The 22917-nt window shown below is 45.4% G+C and overlaps 2 protein-coding genes and 2 non-coding genes across 5 annotated transcripts; 3 read left to right on the top strand and 1 right to left on the bottom strand.

Annotated features, from left to right (window-relative positions):
- Window positions 1-8343: 8343 nt before the first annotated feature.
- Window positions 8344-10794, top strand: Rpl27a (ribosomal protein L27a). 2 transcript variants are annotated; one of them, XM_055607424.1, is made up of 5 exons: window positions 8344-8420; window positions 8765-8828; window positions 9130-9205; window positions 9700-9874; window positions 10624-10794. In XM_055607424.1, exons 1-5 carry the CDS (start codon window positions 8418-8420, stop codon window positions 10750-10752), a joined length of 447 nt encoding a protein of 148 aa, XP_055463399.1. In that variant the 5' UTR covers window positions 8344-8417; the 3' UTR covers window positions 10753-10794. The 2 variants fall into 2 exon arrangements, with proteins under 2 accessions (XP_055463399.1, XP_055463400.1); XM_055607425.1 differs by lacking the exon at window positions 8344-8420 and having other exon boundaries at window positions 9114-9205.
- LOC129676949 (small nucleolar RNA SNORA3/SNORA45 family) lies at window positions 9296-9425 on the top strand. Its single transcript, XR_008720145.1, has one exon. It is a non-coding gene; the product is annotated as a small nucleolar RNA SNORA3/SNORA45 family (small nucleolar RNA).
- LOC129676948 (small nucleolar RNA SNORA3/SNORA45 family) lies at window positions 10313-10443 on the top strand. Its single transcript, XR_008720144.1, has one exon. It is a non-coding gene; the product is annotated as a small nucleolar RNA SNORA3/SNORA45 family (small nucleolar RNA).
- Window positions 10795-13447: 2653 nt separating the features above from the next.
- Window positions 13448-22693, bottom strand: Dennd2b (DENN domain containing 2B). Its single transcript, XM_055607423.1, has 7 exons — window positions 22515-22693; window positions 19326-19503; window positions 19047-19088; window positions 17525-17636; window positions 16787-17026; window positions 14742-14828; window positions 13448-14185 (listed from the first exon to the last, which is right to left on the bottom strand). The coding sequence occupies exons 1-7, from the start codon at window positions 22640-22642 to the stop codon at window positions 14151-14153; spliced, it is 822 nt and encodes a 273-aa protein (XP_055463398.1). The 5' UTR covers window positions 22643-22693; the 3' UTR covers window positions 13448-14150.
- Window positions 22694-22917: the final 224 nt, after the last annotated feature.

Here is a 22917-nt window from a genome sequence, read left to right as displayed (position 1 = left end):
CCCCCCCCCCCCCCCCCCCCCCCCCGCTGAGCAGCAGTTTCAAAAGAGAATAGTTCAGCATGGTTCTGTCAAAATCTGTCCTTGCTCAGCACTAGGAGGCCAGCCTTCTCTCTGGGGCAGGAAAGCTGCACACACCAGGACACATCCTCTCCATCCGAAGACGGAGGCGGTCAAACCCTGAATCAAAATCTTCATAGGCTTCTTAGTGGGCCACCAACTTGAAGAAAACCCAGAGATGAAAGGTCCCCAGAGATTTTGCTTTGTCTCTTGGATTCCCTAGAGATGCAATGGATATCCCTTGGGCATTTAAATTCTGACTTTCTCTTCACTTGATGCTTGCTTCCTCAGAAACAGGAAGTGGCCTGACCTGTAGACTGAGGCGAGGCGGGATGCTCTTGCGCTTACCGGAACTGTCCCGCAAGCCTTGGTCACATGATCTAGCCCCTGCGTGAAGCCCTGGAGGCAGTCCTTACAGAGCAAATGCTGACATGGTAGAAGCCGAGAGCACTCATCTCGTAAGTCCCGTTGGCACAGAGAGCAGGTCGGTGCCACAGCCTCTGCACATCCATCTGTAGAGCAGAGTGGCCGCTTGGGGAAGCTCATGCCCAGGCGTGGCCCCATGCCGGCGCCTGCTTCTGGGGCTTCGGCTTTTCCGCTGACATCCTTAGGGATGAAGCAGTGTGTAGCGTAAGCAAGCTCTACTCCCTGCAAGGGAAACACAAGGCAGAGGGATATTCTTTGGGACGGGAGAAGTTCCTGGACAGGTAAAAGAAAGCCTCGGAGGTCCCGGGCATGACCCTCAGCCTCAGCCCTGCACTTGAGCTCAGAAAGAATCTGGGATCTTCACTGTAAAAACAAATCCTGGAGGTGTCTGCTAGGTTCTGTGTTTCTAGTGAGGCTTGATGGGCTTTAAAGTGCCCCAAACTGTCTGTGCCTCTACTTACTGGTGGACAACGGTGATCCGGGTTTACTTTTTTTAAAAAGTTGAAGATTTATAAAGTGCCAAGTTTACATACTTATCCTCACAAACTGCCCTTGGAAATAGGAATTATGATGCTTTTACAAATTAAATAAAATCAGGAGGCAGACTGAGGAAATGAGGCTCTCAGTGGAAGGAAAATGCACAAAGATAGAAAGTGGCAGAGCTCAAATTCAAACACATGTGAATAAATTGTAATAAAAAAAATTTCCCACCTAAAAGGATTTGTGTCCAGTTACCAAATCTTCACTTTTTTTTTTTTTTTTTTTTTTTTTTTTTTTTTTTTTTCAAAATTTTTTTTTTTTTTTTTTTTTTTTTTTTTTTTTTGGTTTTTCTAGACAAGGTTTTTTTTGTGTGTGTGTGTGTTCCTAGCTGTCCTGGAATTCTCTCTCTGTAGACCAGGCTTGAAAGAAACTCAGAGATCCACCTGCCTCTACTTCCCGACTGCTGGGATAAAGACAAGTTCCACCACTGCCTGGCTGTCATTTTTCAAAATACCAGAATCTAGGTTTTTATCTGCACTTTAGAATGCTGAGACTGGGGAGATGGTTTGGTGGGTAAACTTTCTGGTTATGCAAGCAGGAGGGCCTGGGTTCAAATTCCCAGAGCCCACGTAAAAGCTGAGAGGAGAGGTCTGTGCCTTCCCCAGTTCTAGGAGGTAGAGACAGGCAGACCTAGGGAGCTCACTGGCAAACAACAGAAAAAAAAAAGAATTGGAGAAGCCATTGATGAAACACACATGTGCACACACATGCGTATAACATATATACAGACAGACAAATGTCAGCAACTATTTTAGTCATCTCCCGTCACTGGAACCTGAAATAATCTAATTATAAAGGGAAAGGGTTTGCTTTGACCCCAGTGTCAGCAACGAGTCCAGATTGTGATAAGGTGAACGGGAGTCTGGTAGGAGTACCCTCTAATGACATAAAGGCTCTCAAGGCTCCATGTCTCAAAGGTCCCGTCACACCCCGAGGAGCACGAGCTGGGGACCATACAATACTGGGTGTGGTGGTGCAAACCTCTAATGTCAGCACTTGGCAGAGGCAGGGAAGCCTGGTCTATATAGCAAGTTCCAGGCCAATTAGAGATACATGGTGAGACTCTGCCTCAAAAACAAAACAAAACAAAACGACAACAAAGATCAAAGATATAGAAGCAACAAATTAAGTTTTAAAAGGTTAAGAAAACAGCATGACTCAACATATTCCAGCAGTGTTCAGCTTATAACCTGTACTTTGTGCCTTTCGGAAACCTAAGCTAAGTAAAGCTTTACCTACATAGTGTGGAAGTGGGGGAACCCTTGCATACAGCACTACCTTGCCACAAGCCGCTGGCTGCTAACACCTCACCACATCTGGACATCTGTGGTCAGGGAAACAATCCTGGACGTCTTTAACCTTCCAAGGAATGATGCTGCAATCCACTCCACAGCACAGACTGGGGTGAGAATTCCATAGACTGTTTGCATGGGTAGATAAATTCAAATTATCATCAAAACAGAGTTTTATGTCAGCGGGAAAGTGAGTGAGAAACACAGTGAGACGGCACTCGGCTAGAGTGCAGAGCGCGTATTTCTGGTTCGATTGCTGTCTGTCTCACATACAGGCCTGCGCTCACAGCCCTATAGCATGGCTTTGCCATCTTTGTTGACTATCTTACCTTCCCCTAAGCGCCGGGCATCTATGTATAGTGTCAGTACAGAATACACAGCCAATTACTACTTATAAAATAAATGACTGAATAAATAATACTTCTTTTTTCATTGAAAGAGTTAAATTAAAACAGCTTCAAGAAGACCATGCTCTTTCTTTATTAGAACCCTTATTCCGTGTTCTCAATAACTGAATCTTGTAAAATTAAATTAAAACCAAAATATTTAAGCCTCTCTTGTTTGTACTATTTGATAAACGGGTCTCTAAAATATGAGAGTTCTTCTGTTCACATTTTACTACTATGAATTTGAATGGCAAGGCCTTCTATCTCAGCTTCTATGAGCTGAGATAGAAAACAAGATAGATTTAAAACAAAGTCAGTCTAACCTGGGCAAGAAAGTTGGCTAGAAATCAGTAATCCTCAAATTACTTTGTTTGATTGCCTACAGATTTCCCCCAAAATGCTATATATCAAAAACAACTGAAAAAGTAGAGCAAAGCTCTGAGCATCTAGAAGTTGAAATGGAATTAGAAACTGTACATACTGCTGGTGTACAAATTGGTACAATCCATATGAAAAAAATAGCAACATAGGATAAATCATAAAAATGTTCTTACCCTATAAGCTGGTAATCTCTGTCCTGGGATCTTATTCTAGACAACATATTGGCCAAAAGAAAAGAGTCAATTTTACAAAATGTTCACTGCAGCTTTGTCTCTAACAACAAATACAATAAGAACAGAAACACAAAACAAAGCAATGAGAAAATAGCTTAGTACATTATAGCACATGCTGAAAGCAAATTATTCTTTAGCTGTTGAAAATAATCCTAAAGGGCTGGGGTCGAAGCTCAGCGATACTGCTTACCTAGAATGCTCAAGGTGCCTGGTTCAATTGCCAGCACCACAAGAAATAAAATGAACAAATCCTTATCACTGGGTGATGACGTCCTGGAATTAAATAAAACACAGCCACAAAAGGGTTAACCCAGGGATCTGGGAGAGGGCTCAGTGGGTAAGAGAGCTTGCTATGAGAGGGATAACTGGAGTGACTCCTGAGCACCCACTCATTAACAAAAGCTGTAAATGGCCATGCATAACTACAACCACAGTGTTGGTGGATGAGGATGGGTGAATCCCAGAAACCTGATGGCCAGCCAAGCCTAGTCAAAACTTCAAGCTTCAGGTCCAGTGAAAGACCTGTCTCAAAAGAATAGGGCAAGGAGCAAAAGACACCTAGAGGTAAACTACTCCTCTGGCCTCCATGTATGTGTAATACATATGGTGTAATATATATGTGAATATACTCCAAACACACACACACACACACACACACACAGGATTTACCATGCTGTGATCAACTCTGCAGGTAGCTACATTTCCATCTAAAATGACCTGAAAATTGATATAAAGCTTTGTGAGGCAGTATGATTTGAGATGTTTATACTTCTTTCAGAAGTTCTTTTAACGTTGTACTTCTCCTCGATACATGTGTATATACATTTTTAAAGTCCTTATAGAAAAAATCTGAACTTTCAAGTTTTTCTATATTTCTCACATTAAAAAAAAAAAAAATGATCCTGGGCGTGGCAGCACACATCTTTAATCCCCTGGGAGGCATTAAACCCCTCCCTTTAAGGGCTCAGGAGGCAAAGGCAGACATATCTCTGTGAAGTTCCAGGCCAGCCTGTTCTACAAAGTGAGTCCAGGACAGTCAGTGCTATTATACAGTGCTATATAAACCCTGTCTCAAAACAAGCAAACAAACAAACAAGCAAACAAAAATGAGAAGAAACTCTGGCTCTTCCTACCTTAAATTAATTGTAGGTTTTTGGTGTTTGTTTTGTTTTGTTTTGTTTTGTTTTGTTTTGTTTTGTTTTGTTTTGTTTTGAGACAAGGTCTCACTATGTAGTCCTGTCCTGTCTGGCCCCAAATGCATAAAGAGCCTTATGTTTTTGTCTCCCCAGAACTGTGACTAAAGACGAGTGGTAGTCTTTTTTTTTTTTAAGGACAACAACATATTCGTTCCAAATATCCAATTAAAGATGAAGAGCAAGAAGTCAAGTCTTGGGGCTGGAGAGATGCCTCCATGCTTAAGAGAACTTGTTCTTCCAGAGGACACAAGTTCAGCTGCCAGTGCCCTCCCGGGTGAGGGGGGAGCTCACAACCACCTGGAACTCCAGTTCCAGGGGATCTAACACCTCCATCTGGCCTCTCAGCAGTTACCTGCACACACATTATACACTCACACAGACAAACACATATACACATAAATAAAATATATCTTTTTAAAAAGGAAAGAAGACAGGTCTGAAGTATTCATACTTCCAAGAAGGGCTGGTGTCTTTAGTAGTAAGCAAAACCAGGAACTCGGAGAGGAGAAAAAAGGAAGGAAAGATAAAAAGATATAATGGATGTTTTGGTTTCTTTGTAAACTCATTTATGTTATGTAAATGTTTTTATTTTAACTCCAAGTGTGGGATTTTAGTCTGGGCTTTGATTTGTCCATAGCTGATAACTGCCTCCTGAAGAGCGTGGTCTTTGCCAGCCAGTAAAGGGCCTGCCTGATTCAGTACAGAGAGGGGGTGTGGTCTAGGATTCTGAGGTATATAAATAGGAGAGTCCAGAGAGACAGCATGGCGTGTGGCAATTTGGAGAGACCAGCAATAGACAGTGTGGCAGTTTGAGGAGGCCAGTGATGCTTCATGTTACAGCGACTTGGAGGAGACTGCTTGCTGCCACGTTTGCTGTTGACAGAGACTGGTATAGCTCCAAAAGAACACAGTGACCCTAAAGAGCCTAGAGAGGTAAAAGGGTCTGCGTGCCCTCTCCCCACTAACCTTCTCTCCTACCTAAGTTTGGGGGGTTGGAAGGGAGAGGCTTTAAGGAACCCCAAACAAAAAAGGTTTAAAAATGAGTCTACAGAAAGAGGCCACCAAGGAACTCTGTCAGATGGCAGTGTGTTCCCAAGACCACATGGAGAAAGGTCTAAGGTTTACCTGCCTCCCCAAGTGGCTGCTGCCTGGTGTCATCTCCCTTTGCTTCATTTCACAAGTATTTTCTGAGCCCTGATCTCTGAAGTAGCTCAAATGCCAATGATGTCACAAGATCATGCTGTGCTTCATAGAATTGTCACAAAGGATAATTCTCATGGGTCATGTTCAAAGTCATGTTTCATTTGCCCAGTGGGGAGGGAAAGGTGACCTCTGGCCACAATTCAACTTTGCAGATTTAGAACTGAGCCTTTTCTGTCTTGTCAGAGCTGGTAAGCCTGAAGAAGCTGACTCTGCTGAGTAAGTACAGGACCAGGTGTGAGCCGCCCAGTTGCCTCATGAGGAAGAAAGGGAGCTGTCTAGAGAAACCACAGCTGAACAAATTCTCAAAATACCCCCTTTCCTCTAGAGATCAACTGATCACTGAGACTATTAGGTAAGGTTCAGTCCGGTGTCCCGAGGAGAGGATGTAGCTCCTTTATAACCAAAGAACTTGGCAAACCATTCAGGAGCAGGATTCTCTTCCTGCCCTTTGCCCTGACTTGATCCTTGTTCCAGGTCCCATTAAAATTCACTTGGTGTTACCTTCCATTCCCAAGGCTCTTCCCAGTTTAACTCCATCAACAGGTTGGCTTACTACTTGAATGTACGGAACAACAGAAGGTCTTAATTCAAATCCTTACCCTCAACCCCCTCTTTCCATTGGTTAGAGACAGTGTATGATTAGTGCCTGCGAGATGAAGAGCATAATGTTGTGAGGTCAGAAAGGGAGTGGTCACGGAGGTAAACACAGGATCTGGAGAGAGAAGGGAAGGGTAAGGCTAGGCCCAGTCTCTCTATCTAACCAATTATATAACCGTTGGCAAGTCACACAGTTCTTCAGTGTCTTTTGTCTCATGCATATGAGTCCTCAGACCAATGAATTTTGCAAATTTCAACGCACTCTGAAGATGCTGGGGCTATTAATTACTATTGTGGGCTAGAGTGCTATTGGAAGTGATGGAATGTTAAGAATTCAGGAAGAGTTGGTCATGATGCTATATGTGTGAAATCTCAGAACATGGGAAGTTGAGACTGGAGAACCAAAAGTTTAAGGTTAGGGAAATCATGAGTAGTACTGGAATACTAGCTAACTACCCAGGGCTAATGAAGGCATAGATAGTTCTAAATATTTGTCCTTATACTCACAGATAAATATAGTCCTCAGCCCTCAACAAAGAGACTTCTCTTTGCAACAGGCAGAGAGAGGCCAATACAGAAAGCCACAATCAATCAAAATGCAGAGCTGTGGGGTCCAGTGCTGCTGGATACATCTATAAAACAGCTCCTACACCTGAGGTTCAGGGACCATTGCAGAGGAGGAACAGAAAGACTGTAAGAGCCAGAGATCAGAGGGTTTGCTCTGAGATTGCATTTCCTAGGAATGTCAGAAGCCACTCCTATAAAGTCTCACCAACATGACTGCCTAAACAAGAACAACAGATGTGCTATCACAGTCTATAGAAAAAACGTCATAGATCATCATGCCTACCAATCCAGTTAAAGAGTCTAATTCCAGCAGTCAGGAGGCCAGCCTTGGCTATACAGTAAAACTCTGCTTCAAAACAAGCAAATAAAGAATAATCTTGAGGAAATGATGTGGCTAAAGCCAAACTGCCCAGACTGTAGATGGATTAAACACTAAACAAGAAGATAGCAAATGGGCCGGGTGGTGGTGGTGCACGCCTTTGATCCCAGCATTCAGGAGGCAGAGGCAAGCAGAATCCCTGAGTTAAAGGCCAGCCTGGTCTATAGACTGAGTTCCAGGACAGCCAGGTCTACACAGAGAAACCCTGTCTCAGAAAAAACAAAACAACAAAAAACAAAAAAGAAGCTAGCAAATGGACAAGACTTACAGCCTCTGCTTAGGGGGAGCATGGCTGAAGAAAAGGAAAAGAAAGGGGGTCCTAATGGAGATGAGATTTTAGGGTATTTTGGCTGGAATGTTCTTAAGTAAAAACAACAACAAAAATAGATTTAGGGGATAGGATCTTGTGCACAAATGGGACACTTTTTTACTCTTAGTAACATACTACATATCCAAGAACTTGGGGATTTAAAGGGAAAAAACAAAAACGGCCAGTCCTTGAACCCTTAAAGAATCTGGGCTCAATGGGGAAGGCAAATGTAACTTGGCAATTAGGAATTACATGCCAGATTGTGTGGCGGTTCAAGTAAAAAACTGACAGAACAAGTCCAAGAAAGTCCACACAGGAAATGCTTCCATCAGAAGCACAAGCACTGGGAACGTCGGGTCCAGGACTAGGCATACCAGCAAGTTATTCAAGAAAAAATTCAAATGTGGTGATCATACAAAATATTTATAAACTATAGCTCCCTGAAGCACAGAAGGCTGCTCAAACTTGACAGGCCGTCCATCGAAGAAAGGACAAGAGCAAAAGAGAAGGGCAGTTTTTACTCAAAGGAAGGCAGAGGCCGCGCCGGAGCGTCGCACTCTTTGAGCAACGCCCACTGTGGCCTGGAGACTGCGGGGTTCTCTGGACACGCCCGCCCTGGCGCGGAGCACTGCTGGTTCCGATTTCACCCGGTTTCGCGCGGGGCGGGCGCACCGAGAAACCCCTCCCGCCCACACGGAAAGGAAGCGGCAAGCGGGCGCCGGAAGCCGTGACATCACAGCCCCTCCCAAGCCCGGCCTCCCGACCGGAAATGAAGCATTAAGTCCCGCCCCCGCGCTTGCTACCTCGCGAGAATTTGCGCGTTCCTCCCTCTTTCCTTTCTGCCGCCGCCATGGTAGGTGTTCATCCCGTGCCCTCCGCTTCCTCACCGCGGCTGGGTGGTCTCTCAGCTGCTGCCCTGATATTAGTGGGGCTCCTTGGCTGCGCGTGGCCTGCGGGGCGGGATGGCCTGCGTGGGTGTGGGGCGAGGAACCTGGGGCCGCGTGTTGCGATCGGAGTTCGGATCGCTGAGACACGCGGGCCTGGGCGTCCGATCGCTGTCCCGGTCTGTAACCTCAGCGTTGCTGAATGCTCCAGAAGGCAGGTCCTCGTTTGCAGGCGTATTTTAAGCAGGCAAGCGTTGCTTCTCATCACTTGCTCATTTCTTAGCCTAACGACTTTGCTGTTTTTCCCTTACAGCCATCCAGACTGAGGAAGACGCGGAAACTCCGGGGCCACGTTAGCCACGGTCATGGCCGCATCGGTAAGTGTGGGCCTCTGGTGATAGGCCTTTGGGCTGTGTTGGAAGATAGCTGTGTGAGTCTGGGAGTTTTGTTGCCAGATTTAAGTTTCCCAATTTGAAGATCCTCGAGTGCAGTTTAAGATAAACTTAACGTTGATAGTGGGGTGGAAGTTAAACATGGCGCTGTGATGTGGAACGTCGAAAAACTTACTGAGACTTGAAGTATAGTCATGGTTAAAAATGAAGTCAACTGGGAAGAGTAAACAAGGGCGCTTGAGCACCTAGAGAAGGTTGATAGCCATATAGCTTTGTATGCCTGCAGGTAAGCACCGCAAACACCCAGGAGGCCGAGGGAATGCTGGAGGCATGCATCACCACAGGATCAACTTCGACAAATAGTGAGTGTTCTGGAAGAGCTCTGGAAACTGTTGTTTTTGGCTATTGCTAGCTTTAGCAAGGGAACACTTAGTGTGGACTGAGGGAGCCTGTCCGAGGCTAGAGTCACGCTCAGGTATTGCTTGTTGCCTTAGTGTGCTAGAGTCCTCGAAGAGTAACTGCTGACCTTATTCACTGGCTGTGAACTTTTTGGCACAGTCAGTCACCAGGTTAGAAACACGGGCCAGATTTACCCATTAGAGGTTAGGTTGGCTTCTATGCCCATTAGCGGGTGACTTTTTATTATTTCTTTAGGAAACCTCAGGGTTTAGACAGGGTACTAAGTGAGAGACCTGACCTCTTTAGGAACTTAGATTTAGTTCAAAAATTTTATTTATCAGGTGCTTCCTGTGTCAGTGTTCACAACGGTGAAAATTTACACTGCACTAGAATGAGAATAACTACAAAGATAAGCTTGCTTGAAGAGGCTCTGAAGATGGTTGCCCTTCCTTTCCAGTCATCCAGGTTACTTTGGGAAAGTTGGTATGAGGCATTACCACTTAAAGAGGAATCAGAGCTTCTGCCCAACGGTCAACCTGGATAAATTGTGGACACTGGTCAGTGAGCAGACACGGCTCAATGCTGCAAAAAACAAGACTGGGGCTGCTCCCATCATTGATGTTGTGCGATCGGTGAGTGAGTTGACTTGGCTGTTATCCTTGATGGAACTGTCTCACATCTGTGAATCTACATTTTAGTAGAATTGTTACTGGAGGTTGATTGAAATGGCCCCAAATAGAACTCTTTCCCCTCCCTTTGGTCCCTAATGTGGAGTCAGATTTCAGAGAACACATCTACCAAATGCTTTATTACAGGTTTTTTTTTTTTTTTTTTTTTTTTTTTTTTTTTAGCCAAGATGAGCTGTGTGGTTCAGAATGGTCTTAAGGCACTGCTTGGCCATTGTAGTTTAATGTAATTTTTGTGGCTTTATATTGTCAACAAAGAGCTCTGTACTGCCTAAGTGAAGAGACCCAAACCATAGGGGGCTTTCTGTTGGCTTAAATTGCCATTCCCAGCCTATTTGGTCTATATTTAGAGGAGGTAGTAGCTGATCAGGAGGTACATTATTAGCCGAGACTAGAGTCACATCCTGACATGGTACTTGTCCTGGTGTGCTAGAGTTCTCGAAGAGAATCTGCTGGTCTTGATTCACTGGTAGGGGCCTTTGGTGTCCCTGTTAGTGCCCAGATCAGAAACATGTCCTACCTGGGGCCATGCATGCTTTGCTCGAAACACTGTGGAGATGGCTGTTGGTGCTTCTCTATGAGGTGTTATGATCTACATTTGAGTTCCAGGATAGCCAAGGTTACATAGGCTGTTTGAAGCCTTAGGGGACTTCAGTACCTGTTGGTAGTATATTATAAAATTTTTTCTCTTCTAGGGCTACTACAAAGTTCTGGGGAAGGGCAAGCTCCCTAAGCAGCCTGTCATCGTGAAGGCCAAATTCTTCAGCAGAAGAGCTGAAGAGAAGATTAAGGGTGTGGGAGGTGCCTGCGTCCTGGTGGCATAAAGCCGGCCAGGGAGGTTAATTAAATGCTAACATTTTCCACGAGGTCTGAGCGGTTTCTTTTTTCAGTGATAGTCTGGAAATGGATGTTGACCAACGTTATACAACTGTAAATTCATAGGTCCCTGTGTATGCTGTATGGGTCTTTATCTTAAAAGAATTGGTGAATGCTACTGCTTTTAGCCCAAAATTCATCAGTAAAAATCCTTACTGAGCATGGTGGGCATATGCTTTCTTTAATCCCAGCCCTCTGGAAGTAGAGGTGGGTGGGTTTCTTGTGTTGCATAGTTTCAGAACAGATGCCCTCAAAAAAATTAGCTTACTACAATAGGTGGCTTAGGGACTGGGCTACTACTGAACATGTTGGCATGGAAAATACTGGGAAGAGGCCATTAGGCTCCAGTCTCAATTTCTTGATGGCATCCAGGTGTATGGTTTCTAGGGTGCACACCTATCTGGAAACATCCACTTTTGGATGTTAGTATCATCTTATACCTGAAAATTCAGTCAAAATGCAGGATCAGCAGCAAAACTTTAAAAACTTATACATATATATTTTGCTTAAATGTGGAAGGTAACAACAGTTCAAGCACAGCATACACTAAGCATGGAGAATGGTTTTAATTTTTCTGGAACAATGGTAACCAGACAAATGTCACATTCACCGAGGAACAGGTACTTTGCACAGGCTGAGCTTTTCAGCTTGTTTGCATGCCTCTGAGAATGGTGGGGAATTGGCATGTTGTCCGTATTTTCTGTGGGGTGTTTGTAGAGGCTACAGTTCTTGTCAGGCCTTACCTTAGAGGTTTGAGTTGAAAAGAGTTTATAGCTTCATTCTATAAATTTCATTCAAATTCAACTGTAGATAATACAGTTTACAGTAAAGTTTATAAAAGGCTGTCGGAACTGTGTTTCCCTATGTGTACTGATTTGAGAACTTGTAGACTGGTACGTAAGTCATCCAGAGTACCTTAGGAGTTAAAAAACTTGATTGTATATGTAAATCCAAAAATTTACCCTTGAGTTTTAGGGAGTAAAGGAGATTGTATGCTTGGTACACAATCCACTTGAGTACCCAAGTACATATTGAGAGGCAATATAAGTTGAGAGGGGGACCTTAACAGGGAGAAGGCTTCAATAGTCAACACAGGTTCACAGGAAAATCAAGATGTTTTGGAGCATAAGCTGCTATGTCTGAATAGAAATGTATGTCATGCCTAGGAAAAATATGGGTCCAGGTGTGTGTGTGGTGGAGAAGTCTGGACAACTGGAGTAGGATCTGTATTTAACGTGGCATGTAGCCATCATGAAGTGTACAGTTTTTTTAAATAGAACACTTATGGTGAAGCATTTGTGTAGGATATGTTGGCTCTGAGTTTCATGTCATTAGATATTAAAGTTGGATCTAATAGGATTGAGAATTCTTGAATTGGGGAGTCCAGCTCTGTGAAGGCAGAATCTGGAGAGCCTAAAAACATTCTGCTGCCACATGCCAGGCTTGTTGCATGGCCCATCTACCCAAGGAAGCCATCAAGTGCCAGTATGGGTTTTCTGAACTGAGAGCTAAAGCTCTAGGTTATGTCCATGGGTGTTTTGCTCACGGGTATGTCTTGAGCTAGAGTTACATACAGATCCTTTTGATCACTGTAGGTGCTGGGAATTGAACCTGAATCCTGTGAAAAACAGCCAGGTTCTTACCTGGCTCCCTCTCCAGCCCCAAAATGCACCATATTTTCAGAGCCTCCAGTACACAGTCTGATTATATATGTTTGAAGGTTCTCTGGGCAAATGGGAGTGGGGGACAGGCAGATAGCAAAGCTGTCTTTGGAGAACTGGTGGTTTTTTTGTCAGGAAGCCTAGGCTGAACTAACTGCTGAGGGCTGGAGGCAATCATACACAGCTTTGAATTTTCTGGTTATACTCAACCTCATTTGAAAACCCACACTTGTGGCCACAATCCTTCCCCTTTTATTCTTGACATAAAGCCAACTGTGCAGGAGGCTTCCTCAACATGTAATTTTGCCTTACTAGAAGACAAGCCCTTCACATGTTTTCTAAGGTAAGTAGCAGGCTATAACCATGGACAGGCTGGGGCCTGCACAGGTGTCAGGATGGAAAGAAACCCAGGATGGGATAGTCTCATTTAAGTAGGCTAGGGTGCAAAGACAGAATGTTACAGTTCACAGCCTGTCAGACCCAAACCCAGTGTAACAAGTCTTTTATCAGGATTTTTCAAGGTCTGTCCTACAAAGGCCTTAGTGTGTAGGAAACTCAAGCCATCTTGTTCCCTGAATTTTCCTTCCTCTTCGCTAAAATGTAGTTGAGCTTTCTGGGTGCACACTTAAGGATCTAGTGGAAGAAACTTCAGAGTGACATGGAGGAGTCATTGGCAGTAGATGAAAGTTGAATATAAGCCCAGTGTGTTAGTACTTGGGCTGGAGTCCACTGATGTCAGGCTACTGAAAAATGTCATCTAATATCCAGGGGCAAAGAGCATCCTTTCATCACTGGAAACACCTGAATGAGCTTCCAGAGAAGGAAGGTCTGTGACAGGCGTCTTCTACCTTGAGAACTCAAGTTTAGGGATGGCCAGCAACACACATGAAATTAACCCCTTTACCAAGGGCCCAGCTCCCTGTTTGATGGGGTTTCATCCAGATTCACCTGTTTTAGAACTGTAGATAAACACATGAAACTCTTGACCCAGATGAATGTACAGTTTATTGAGAACATCTGTGGATGGTGGAAGAAATGCCCTGTACCGCATCATGGCCACCACTGACTGGGAGCTGCACTTCCCATGACTCACTGACCATGTCAGAGGGTGGAACAAGAGAGGACCAGGCTTAAGTGCCTGGCTCTACATTGCAAATAGGGGCAGAGTGGTCCCTGCCTTTCAGAAACAGGCTTAGGAGATAATGGGGACTACTAAGAAGAAAAATAGTAACTCTAGAATTTAAAACAACAAAAACCAGTCCTCTTGTACATAATTAAAATAGCACCTGCTCTCCAGGGCCCGAGACTGGCAGCAGGGGCCGCAGGCAGACAGGCCAGAAGTCTTCGAGAAACATCAGTGGTTTGGCTGAGACAGTCGGCTGCACATAATTGGCCAGTCACCAGCACCCAGCAAGACTCCATCAATGCTCAGGCAAGGCAGGAAAGCACCTGGCCCTTTGGGAATATACAAATATTTACCAGATTCTCTCTGCTTGTTACAGAAACAGTTAACGCTTACAGCATATTATTTACAAACAGTATCCTGGGATATGGTAAAGGCAGAGGTGGACTGGCTTGGGGGTGGGGTCTGTAGGATCAGAATGGCCACAGCAGCCCACAGGGTCCCACGTAGGGCCCTCACCCAGGCTCTGCAAAGCACTAAATTCTGCTACTGGAAAAGGCATTTAATTCTTCTTGTGGAGGAACTTCATCTTGTTGCCTGTAGGGACAAGCCAGAGAAGGCAAAGTAAGGATGTTTCATGACACCCCTTCCAACCTCTATGCCCTCTCCTTACAAAAAATTAATTTGACAGACTGGAGTGACAGCCCTGATAAGGTAGGAAAACACCACTTAGAACACTGAGATCAGCCACTGTGTGACTTTGGGCAACACAGTGTACTTTTAGCTTGTTTCATTTAAAAAAGACCTGCTATGGTCTTGAGATGACACTGGCTAAGCTCCCTGAAGGAGTGGGGCTTTGCCAGCTCTCTGGCATTAAGACTTCTGGACATTACAGCCTAGAACAAAGATGACTATCACAGCTCACATGTGAACACAAAAGCATGTACCAAAAAAAGAAATGACTTAAGATCAAATCTCTGGCTCCTTTTGTGGATCTTGTGCTAAGTGCTCTTAAAGTAGTAGCTGGGTGCCTCCTCTTCACAGGATCGCCTCTTGCTCTGTCTATTGTCTCTATCATATTTGCTGGCATAGATTCACAGTATCTTAGGGGATAGCTCTCCCTGGCTATCTCCTTCAATAGCAAGTAACTTACCTAAGCCACGGAGAAACTTGTTCATCCCGCTCTGCTCAGTGTCAGGGAGCTCTTCTAGATACTGCTCTACTCGCTGCTCAAAGAGGCCTGAGAAAGATGAACAGCAGGTTTGCGGCAGAGAACGATGGAGGCACGAATATATGATGGACCATGTAGTGCAGTGCAAAAGGAAACAAACATTTAGTTGGTGGGAGCATCAGGTCGATGACTATTAGTGACATATCTCACAGGTGTTCACTAACGAGAGCAAGAAGACTTCCATAGCCTGACACCCACTGCTGCCCATGCCTGAGATACACACTACAGGGAGAAGGCTGCTCTGTGCTTCAGAATGGCCCGTATGTGGAGACCGCTAACTTCTTCTAGATTGCTCCACCATGCTGTTCCAAAAATGCTTTGTTAGGCTAAATGGTTAATAGTAGTGGGGAAAAGAAAAAGGTTATGAAAGACCCCGGCCTCACCCTAAGTTAAACATAGCTAATGCCATTTTGTGAGACACCACTGTTTTGTAAAACTCTGAAGGCCAGATGAGAAACTGGAAAATTACTGAAAAATCCTAGCTGTGTCACCCACTTGGGATATCTGTGGTCAGGCTGCCCCAGTCATACTAAAAACAGTTTGTGTTAATCACTCTCATAGATATCTGTGAGACTGTTTCAGCTAAGATAGGGAAAAACAAAATAACAGGTGGCGGGCCACGTCAAGGGGTCATCCTACCCCCCTTGACCACCCAGTCCCTGGAATCTTGGTGCCCCTGCCAAACTTTGACGCAAATTGTGGTCTCGTGTAAACGTACCAATCAGCCCCCTATAACCATGCCTTCTCGCTTCTGTACCAGTGCTTCTGCCTCTAAAACCCTATAAAAACCCCAGCTTCCCATCTAGGGGGCGCGGAAGTCTCCCGAATGACTTTTCGCCCCGGGTACCCGAGTATCAAAATAAAAGCCTCTTGCTGTTTGCATCCGAATGGACTCGTTGTTCTTTGGGAGGGGGTCTCTCTGACGGAAGATACCCTCCGGGGATCTTTCAGTTAGATGCAAAGCTCTTGATGAGGTAAAGAGGACCCAATGGGAGCTGGCAGGATATTCAGAGGCAAGATAACCAACAGTCTTAGAGGGAACTCCAGCAACCCAAGGCAGCTGGCCAGTCCCTTGGGACTTCCCAACTGCTGGATCCTCGGAGCCCTCTAGACTGCTCAGTCTGGTGCTTTTTTAGGAATAAAAACAAGTGATGAAGGAATGGGAAACCAATACTAGCTGCTTTCAACTGGAGATGAGTTCTCACCTGGGTATCTCTCATGCTGTGTTTTGTTCATCTTTTTGCTGTTGCTTTGTTTGAAACAGGGAATTACTATGTAGATCTTGGCCTCCAACTCACAAAGATCCACCTGCCTCCACCTCCAGACTGGACTGCTGGGATTAAAAGTCTGTGCCAATGACTGCTTTCCTCCTTTTTTTTTTTTTTTTTAAATGCTGTAATGTAGCCCATACTAGTCCTAAACTCAATAAATAGCTGAGGAGACCTTGAACTCCTCCTCCACCTCCTAAGCACTAGGATTCCAGGCATGGCTACCACACCCAGCTGGGCATGTCTTATCAAGGTTTACAGAAAAGTACAGAGCTCCAGGCCAATTGTAGTACTGCTGCACATCTATAACCCCCAAACTTGGGGGCCTGAGACAGGAAGAATCCCTAGAGTTCAAGGCCAGCCAGGCTACATCCAGCCAGGTTAGATCCTTACTCAAAAACAAAATATAGCCAGGCATGGTGGCCCACTCCTTTAATCCCAGCAGAGTTCGACAGATCTCTGAGTTCTAGATCAGCCTGGTCTACAGAGTAAGTTCTAGGATGGTCAGGGATACACAGAGAAACCTTGTCTTGAAAAACCAAATACAAAACCTGAAAATAAAAAGAACTCCTTTACAAGTTCCTATCAGGAAAAGGGGGGGGGGGTAGTTAGAGCTTTAGTCCTTGATCCTCTGCAAGATCTAGTTATATTGAGCTCTGAAGAAGGCCCAAACCCCCATCCCAGTTCCTGTGGCCTTACCCTTTGCCCGACACTTTCTTAGCTCCCTGTCTTGGATGAAGCCAGCAAACATTTGAGACTCCATAAAAACCTCGAGAAAACGGCGGATGCTTTTGGAGGCCACAGACTTGCGGAAGGCCTCTCGCTGAAAAGCCCTTTCTCCCTTCTCACTGTGTGTCAGGAAGAGGGAGTAGTGCCCCACAGTCTCCACAAAGAACCGGATAAACACTTCTGACACCAGTCCATTGAGGGTATTACATTCTAGAAGGGAAAAGAAAAATCACTGACATTCAGCTCAAGATCCTGTAAGGCCATCTCCAATCTCCCACTGCTTTACTCTCTTCCCAACAAACTTCTAGCCAGCACACATACTGTCCTTGAAACCATCTGTTGCGCTCAAGCACTGTTACCTAGCCCATGAGCTCTTGGAAGTTGGATACTGCTCTAAGCATGGAAGTTGGCAAATAGTTCCTGGAAACGAGACCAATGCATCCCCCTCTTCTATATCCCTCACAAGTAAGGAAGTCCCTCCATCTCCTACAGTGGCTTGAAACAAGGCCTAAGAGGGAGGATGACTGCTTCACTTCGCATCAGCAGGAAGTTTGTGGTGCCATGTCTTTGGTCAGAAAAAGCACAAGGCCTAACTAGAGGGGTCTAGTTCCTACACCTAAGCTTCATCAGTCAGAAAGAGGCCAGTGCACAGTACAGGGCTCTTGGCCTGTGAAGTCCAGACTCAGAACAGAAGGATTCTGCCCTCACCATCATCAGAGTCACTGTCAGAATCCTGGGAGATCAGCTCGTTCTTCCTCTCCAGAGCCTGCTCCAGAGCAGCTTGTAACTTCCTAGGTAACAATGTGTCCTCATCATCCATCTGCAGAAGGAAAAGACAGCAGGGATGATTACAGCTGATACTGATGAGCATCATGTGCCAGGCCCTGGTCCAAAGCTCAGAGAGGTAACTTCACTTCTAACAGCATTGTCACTATTATCATCCTCATTTTATGATGGAGGGAACTGAAGCACAGAAAGTTTAGAAACGTGCCCAAGGTTACACAGATTAAAGAACAGCCAATTCACTGCACACTGTGGCCTTGACCAACTAGGAATTCCTACCCTGCTTTCCTTATTCTACTTTCACCCCAGGTGAGAAGTACAGTGAGCTTGGAGTAGGGAGACTGGTCTAGTCTGCCTCCTAGTTGCTGTTCCCAACTCCGTATTCTGGTGCAGCAGCTGTATCCTGGTGCCTTAAACTTGGGAGTCCTTAGCTCTGTCAGTGGTACGCAGTAGACTGTCTGTTCTCAAAGAGTATATGCTAGATTGTGCTCCTTTATGGGAAGCAAAAAAAAAAAAAAATTCCATGACTAATGAAGGCTTTTTGCAGCAGACAATGACTGTAAACCTTTATATTACAAAGCACATTTCGGTGGTGTTTATAATCCCCAGAATAGCTCTAGAGAGGTGTTATCTGATGAAAGCACTGGCTCAGGAAAATTTGGAAGCCCATTTTCTGTTTTTAGATCATGTGCTCAAACATAGAGACCCGATCTCAAAAGAAAACAAACAAACAAAAACAAAAACCCATGTTACCCAGTCCAGAATGAGTCTTGAAACTTTCAGACCCTATTATTTGCACACTGCTATCTAGAAAAACTGGGCATGGTGAAACACGCCTGTAATCCCAGCACCCAGGAGGAGACCTACCACCTATTCCAGACCAGCCAGAGCTGGATAGTGAGACCCTATATCCAAGGGAAAAAAAACAATGCCAGGCGACAAGGTACACACCTTTAATCCCAGCATTCGGGGAGATAGAGGTAAGTGGAGCTGTGTGAGTTCGAGTCAGCCTGGTCTGCAAAGCAAGCCCAGGACAGCCGAGAAACTCTGTCTCAAGAAAAGGAAGAGGGGTGGGGGTGGGGTGCTAGAGAGATGGCTCAGAGGGTAGGAGCACTTGCAAAGGTCCTGAATTCTGTTCCCAGCAACCACATGGTGGCTAACAACCATCTATAACGAGATCTGGTGCCCTCTTCTGGCATTCAGGCACACATGCAGGCAGAATACTATATAAATAATAAATAAATAAATCTTAAAAATAACAATAACAACAACAAAAACTAGTAAGGCAGATCCCACTGAGGATAAGGGTTGTTCCCAAATCAGCTTTTCTCCACCCCATCTATTCTGTGGGTTTGAAATCCAGAGCTTAGAATGCAAGCTGGTTGGTGACTAAGTGTCCAGTGACTGCTCTGGGGCATATCCAAGTTCTGTAGCATGCTGCTCTTACCTGTCGGATGAATCGGTCAGATCCCAGATTCACCATCAGTGCCTGAGAAAGAGTCAGAGGGGGTGGATCGGGGACTGAGTCTTGCAATGCCCTTTGATGGGTGTCCAGACCTCCCATGTTCCCAGGGACAGATGATTGTACAGAATCAGCCAGAGATAAACCTCCCAGGAAAAAGGACAGAAGCTGTTTGAAGACCAGAAGCCTGAGGTAAGTCAAAAGACTCCAACAGCATTTTTCTCTTCCTCCCTCAGCCCCCAGCTGGCTACCCAGGTGGCCTACCTCTTCAACTGGTAACTCCTTCAGTTTGGGAAGAGAGCTGGAGAGCAGGCCAACCAGGAAAGGGGTGGGACAGCAGACAATGTCAATCATGGAGGCTGGGAGGACAGGAATGAAGGTGTGCTGCCAGGAGAAGGGGTAGAGCAAGGCCACCACCGCGTGAGAGCAGCTGGACAGGGTACTGATGGACAGACAGAGAGACAGGGCACCTGAGCCCAGGCCTGCACCTAAGCCCAGGCCCAACAGCCTCTGAGAAAGATAGTTAGAAACTATAGGGGCTCAGGACATCTTTTGATGTTCTGCACTTTTAGGGACTCTACCAAGAAACAGCCATGAAAATATGTGAGCAGTGCACTTGAACATATAAAGGATTCTGTTTGCATATGTGTCTGTCTCTCACAGATACATGCATGCACATTCACCCTAGATGTATAGACAGGCCTGAGCTAGTGGGAATATAAGCTCAGGCTAAAAAGAACAAACGGTAAGTCAGTAGGAGCTTATCACAAAGCAACAGTGTGCAGGAGCTGGAAGGTCCTAGAGATGTCCCTCAATCTGTTTTGCCTTTCAAACTGTGATCTGTGGGACTCCCAGTTTGGTCATAAGTGGTAGAAATGATACAACTAGTTTTGTCATCTTGTAGCCCAGTACTGCTCTGGTTTTCTATTTTGTTCTCCTTAGCTGGTAACAAAGATATTTCTGAAGGAGAGTGCAAAAATCAGAAGGTGTGTGGTAGCCTACACCATTCTTAGGAATGGAGAGTTGTTCCCTTTCAGTTTTATTGGGGTCATCCCTTTCTTGTCCTGGAGGGGGCTCCAGGCCTCCAGACTTAAGAGCCCATAGAACTGGTTACAGGAGCCCAGTGATGAAAGGGAAACCAGGAAGACAATCACAGCAGTGCAAAGTTCACAGGCAAAACTGGGTGCACATACCCAGCTTGTGCTGAGGCCTGGTATAAGGTGCCAGTAAAAAAGGCAAACAGGGCATGAGCCGTTCTGGAACCACCACAGTTCTGGTCCACGTTCCACTGCAGAGCTACCCACCCTCCCCTCTTCAGGCAGGCAGACTCCCATAAAAAGGGCAGCTTTTCCTAATATCCAAGACTGGTAAAACATGAATGCCAGCCAGGCATGGTAGGTGTACACCTTTGATCCTAGCACTCAGGAGGCAGAGGAATATAAATCTCTGAGTTCAAGGCCAGCCTGGTCTACAGAGGGAATTCCAGGACAGCCAAGGCTACACAGACAAAGAGTGTCTAGAGAAAAACAAAACAAAAACAAAAACAACTTCCCCCCAGACCCATCAAAAATTAAATGCCAATCAGGCCCAAACATATGCCCTTGGGGTATTCTCCTCTGGAATGTGCTTAGAGGCAGCTGTAACGACAGGAGACAATAGCTGTATTCAATAGTCCTACAAGAGCTGGACTGTGGTGTGGGTTGAAAAAGAAGCTCAGCCTGGAGTAGGAGGGTATGCATGTGGGTGTCTGTGTGTGACTCCTTCCAGAATAGAAAACTCAGGGTGCAGGCACTGTCAGGGGCCACTCCGATCTGGATAGGCCACGCCAGACAGAATACCATAGCTACCACTCCTGGCTAATCTTAGCTGCCAAACTGGGTCCCTTTACAAAAGCAAGATAGGCCTTGAAATAGCTAGGTAGGGCAGTGTTTCTCAATCTTCCTGATGCTGTGACCCTTCATATTGTTCCTGTTGTTCTTCATGTTGTGGTTTCTCCCAACCATAAAAGTATTTTATTGCTACTTCATAACTGTAATTTTGCTACTGTTATAAATCATAATGTTAATATCTATGCTTTCCTAAAATCTTAGGTGACCCCTGCAAAAGGGTTTAAATTCCCAAAGGGGTTACAACCCACAGGTTGAAAACTGTTGACCTAGACTGTGGCACACAGAGTTCCACAGCTGGGAAAGGAATATGAAAGTTTCATTTCTAAACTCTCACCATCTCTGGGAAAGTGGGCAGTTCAGCTAGGGGTGGTGATACCCACCTAAACAACAACACCCAGGAATGAAGCAGAAGGACTGTAAGTTCAATGCCAGCCAGGGCTACACAGTGAGATCCTGTCTCCAAAGAGCAACCATCAAAGAAATGCAGTCATTCTAATTTTTCCTTCTCCTTTCTCTGAGCTGAGCACTGGCCTGAGTTCCTGCCCCATTGCTTGAAAGAGCAATTAGGAGAGTTCCTCTTCTCCACTACCTCTTCATGTATACAGAAGAAAATACACCAGAGATTTGGTATTCACTAGAGGACAAGCCAGCAAGAGCTTTTACTGCACCTGACACAAGGCACAGCACTCAGCATGCAGCTTAATGGCTAAGTGATAGAATAAATACCATGTTAGAGAAACCACTGCTTTGGCTGTTTGGTAGTGTCTTTGACAATAAATGACAAGGTATCACCAGCATTCAATTCTCTCTCTGCACCCACTCCTACATATTCTTAAAAAAACCGCCTCAGCTGTTGAGAACTCACTTTTCTCTTCCTAGATGTCTCAGGTCCAGTGATCACTTCTACCATTCCCTATGGTCACAATCTCTACCCCTAAAACTCAAAGTGCCTATCTGTTGGACCAAGTCTTATGGTCCACCCAGCTTTTTCTTAGCCTTCCTAAACTAACTGTCCCAGCTCCCCACACACCCAGTCTCTGGACTTCCTCTCTCTCTTGGTCTAAGTAGACTGTAACCTCTCTCCTACTCAGACTCTCAAGGCCCCATCTCCACAGCTCCCTGGAAGCAGCCTTGGATTATTTCTGTCCACTTCTCCAAGGTTCCTTCAGCCAATCCCTTCAGAATGGCTTAGCTGCCCTCACATAGCAGCCATTCCTGGAGTCCATCACTCCTGAAACTTAGCATCCTGCCCAGGCAGCTGGGCTAGAGTTGCTTGCACTTACTGTCTTCATACATTTGTACATACATGGCTATTGTACAGGAAGTGCCCCTCTTCTTCCTCAGGCCAAGTCCTCAACTGGATTCTCAATCCTACTATACAATCCTCTCTCCACAGGTCTGCTAATCCTTCTTTATATGATCTTTACCTCAACACATGCACATGGATAAGCAGGTACTCTAATACCACAATGTGTGGGATACACCAAGACTTGTAAAAACTTGCTGAATTCATTAATGGGTATGCCACCCCTCTCCCTCTCCTTTCTTGCCCTCTGGGTCCTACCTGAGCTTATCTGCTACAAAAATGACTCTTCGCTCCAACAACAATGAGGCAAAGATTCGGATCAACTGGCGCACACTGAGGCAGGTGAAAAGGCATTCGAAGTCCACATGCTCCAGGCGAGAGTCCATGGGCCGACGCAGCTCTAACACCTGTAGGGAAGTGAAGGCAGTGGCAGAAGTGGGCTCTCACACAGGACCTGCTGGCTGCTTTCCTTCCAGCCCTCTCCTTCCAACACTCTCCAGTCCTCTCATGATGCAGGAGACCCATTCTCCTCTTCCCTTGAACTCTAGCTCTGCTCCCACAGTAAACACCCAGCCTATGGGCAGGCGTGCTGAGGGACCAGATGTAGCCTCTGAGGAAAGCAGGGAGGCTAACTGTTCCCATGGATAAGGAGAACCAGGGA

Source organism: Psammomys obesus, unplaced genomic scaffold (genome assembly GCF_907164565.1).
Source record: "Psammomys obesus unplaced genomic scaffold, mPsaObe1.curated_primary_1811, whole genome shotgun sequence".
NCBI lineage: Eukaryota > Metazoa > Chordata > Mammalia > Rodentia > Muridae > Psammomys > Psammomys obesus.
The sequence above is the reverse complement of the archived record's forward strand: the minus strand, read 5'-3'. Positions and strand labels throughout refer to the sequence as shown.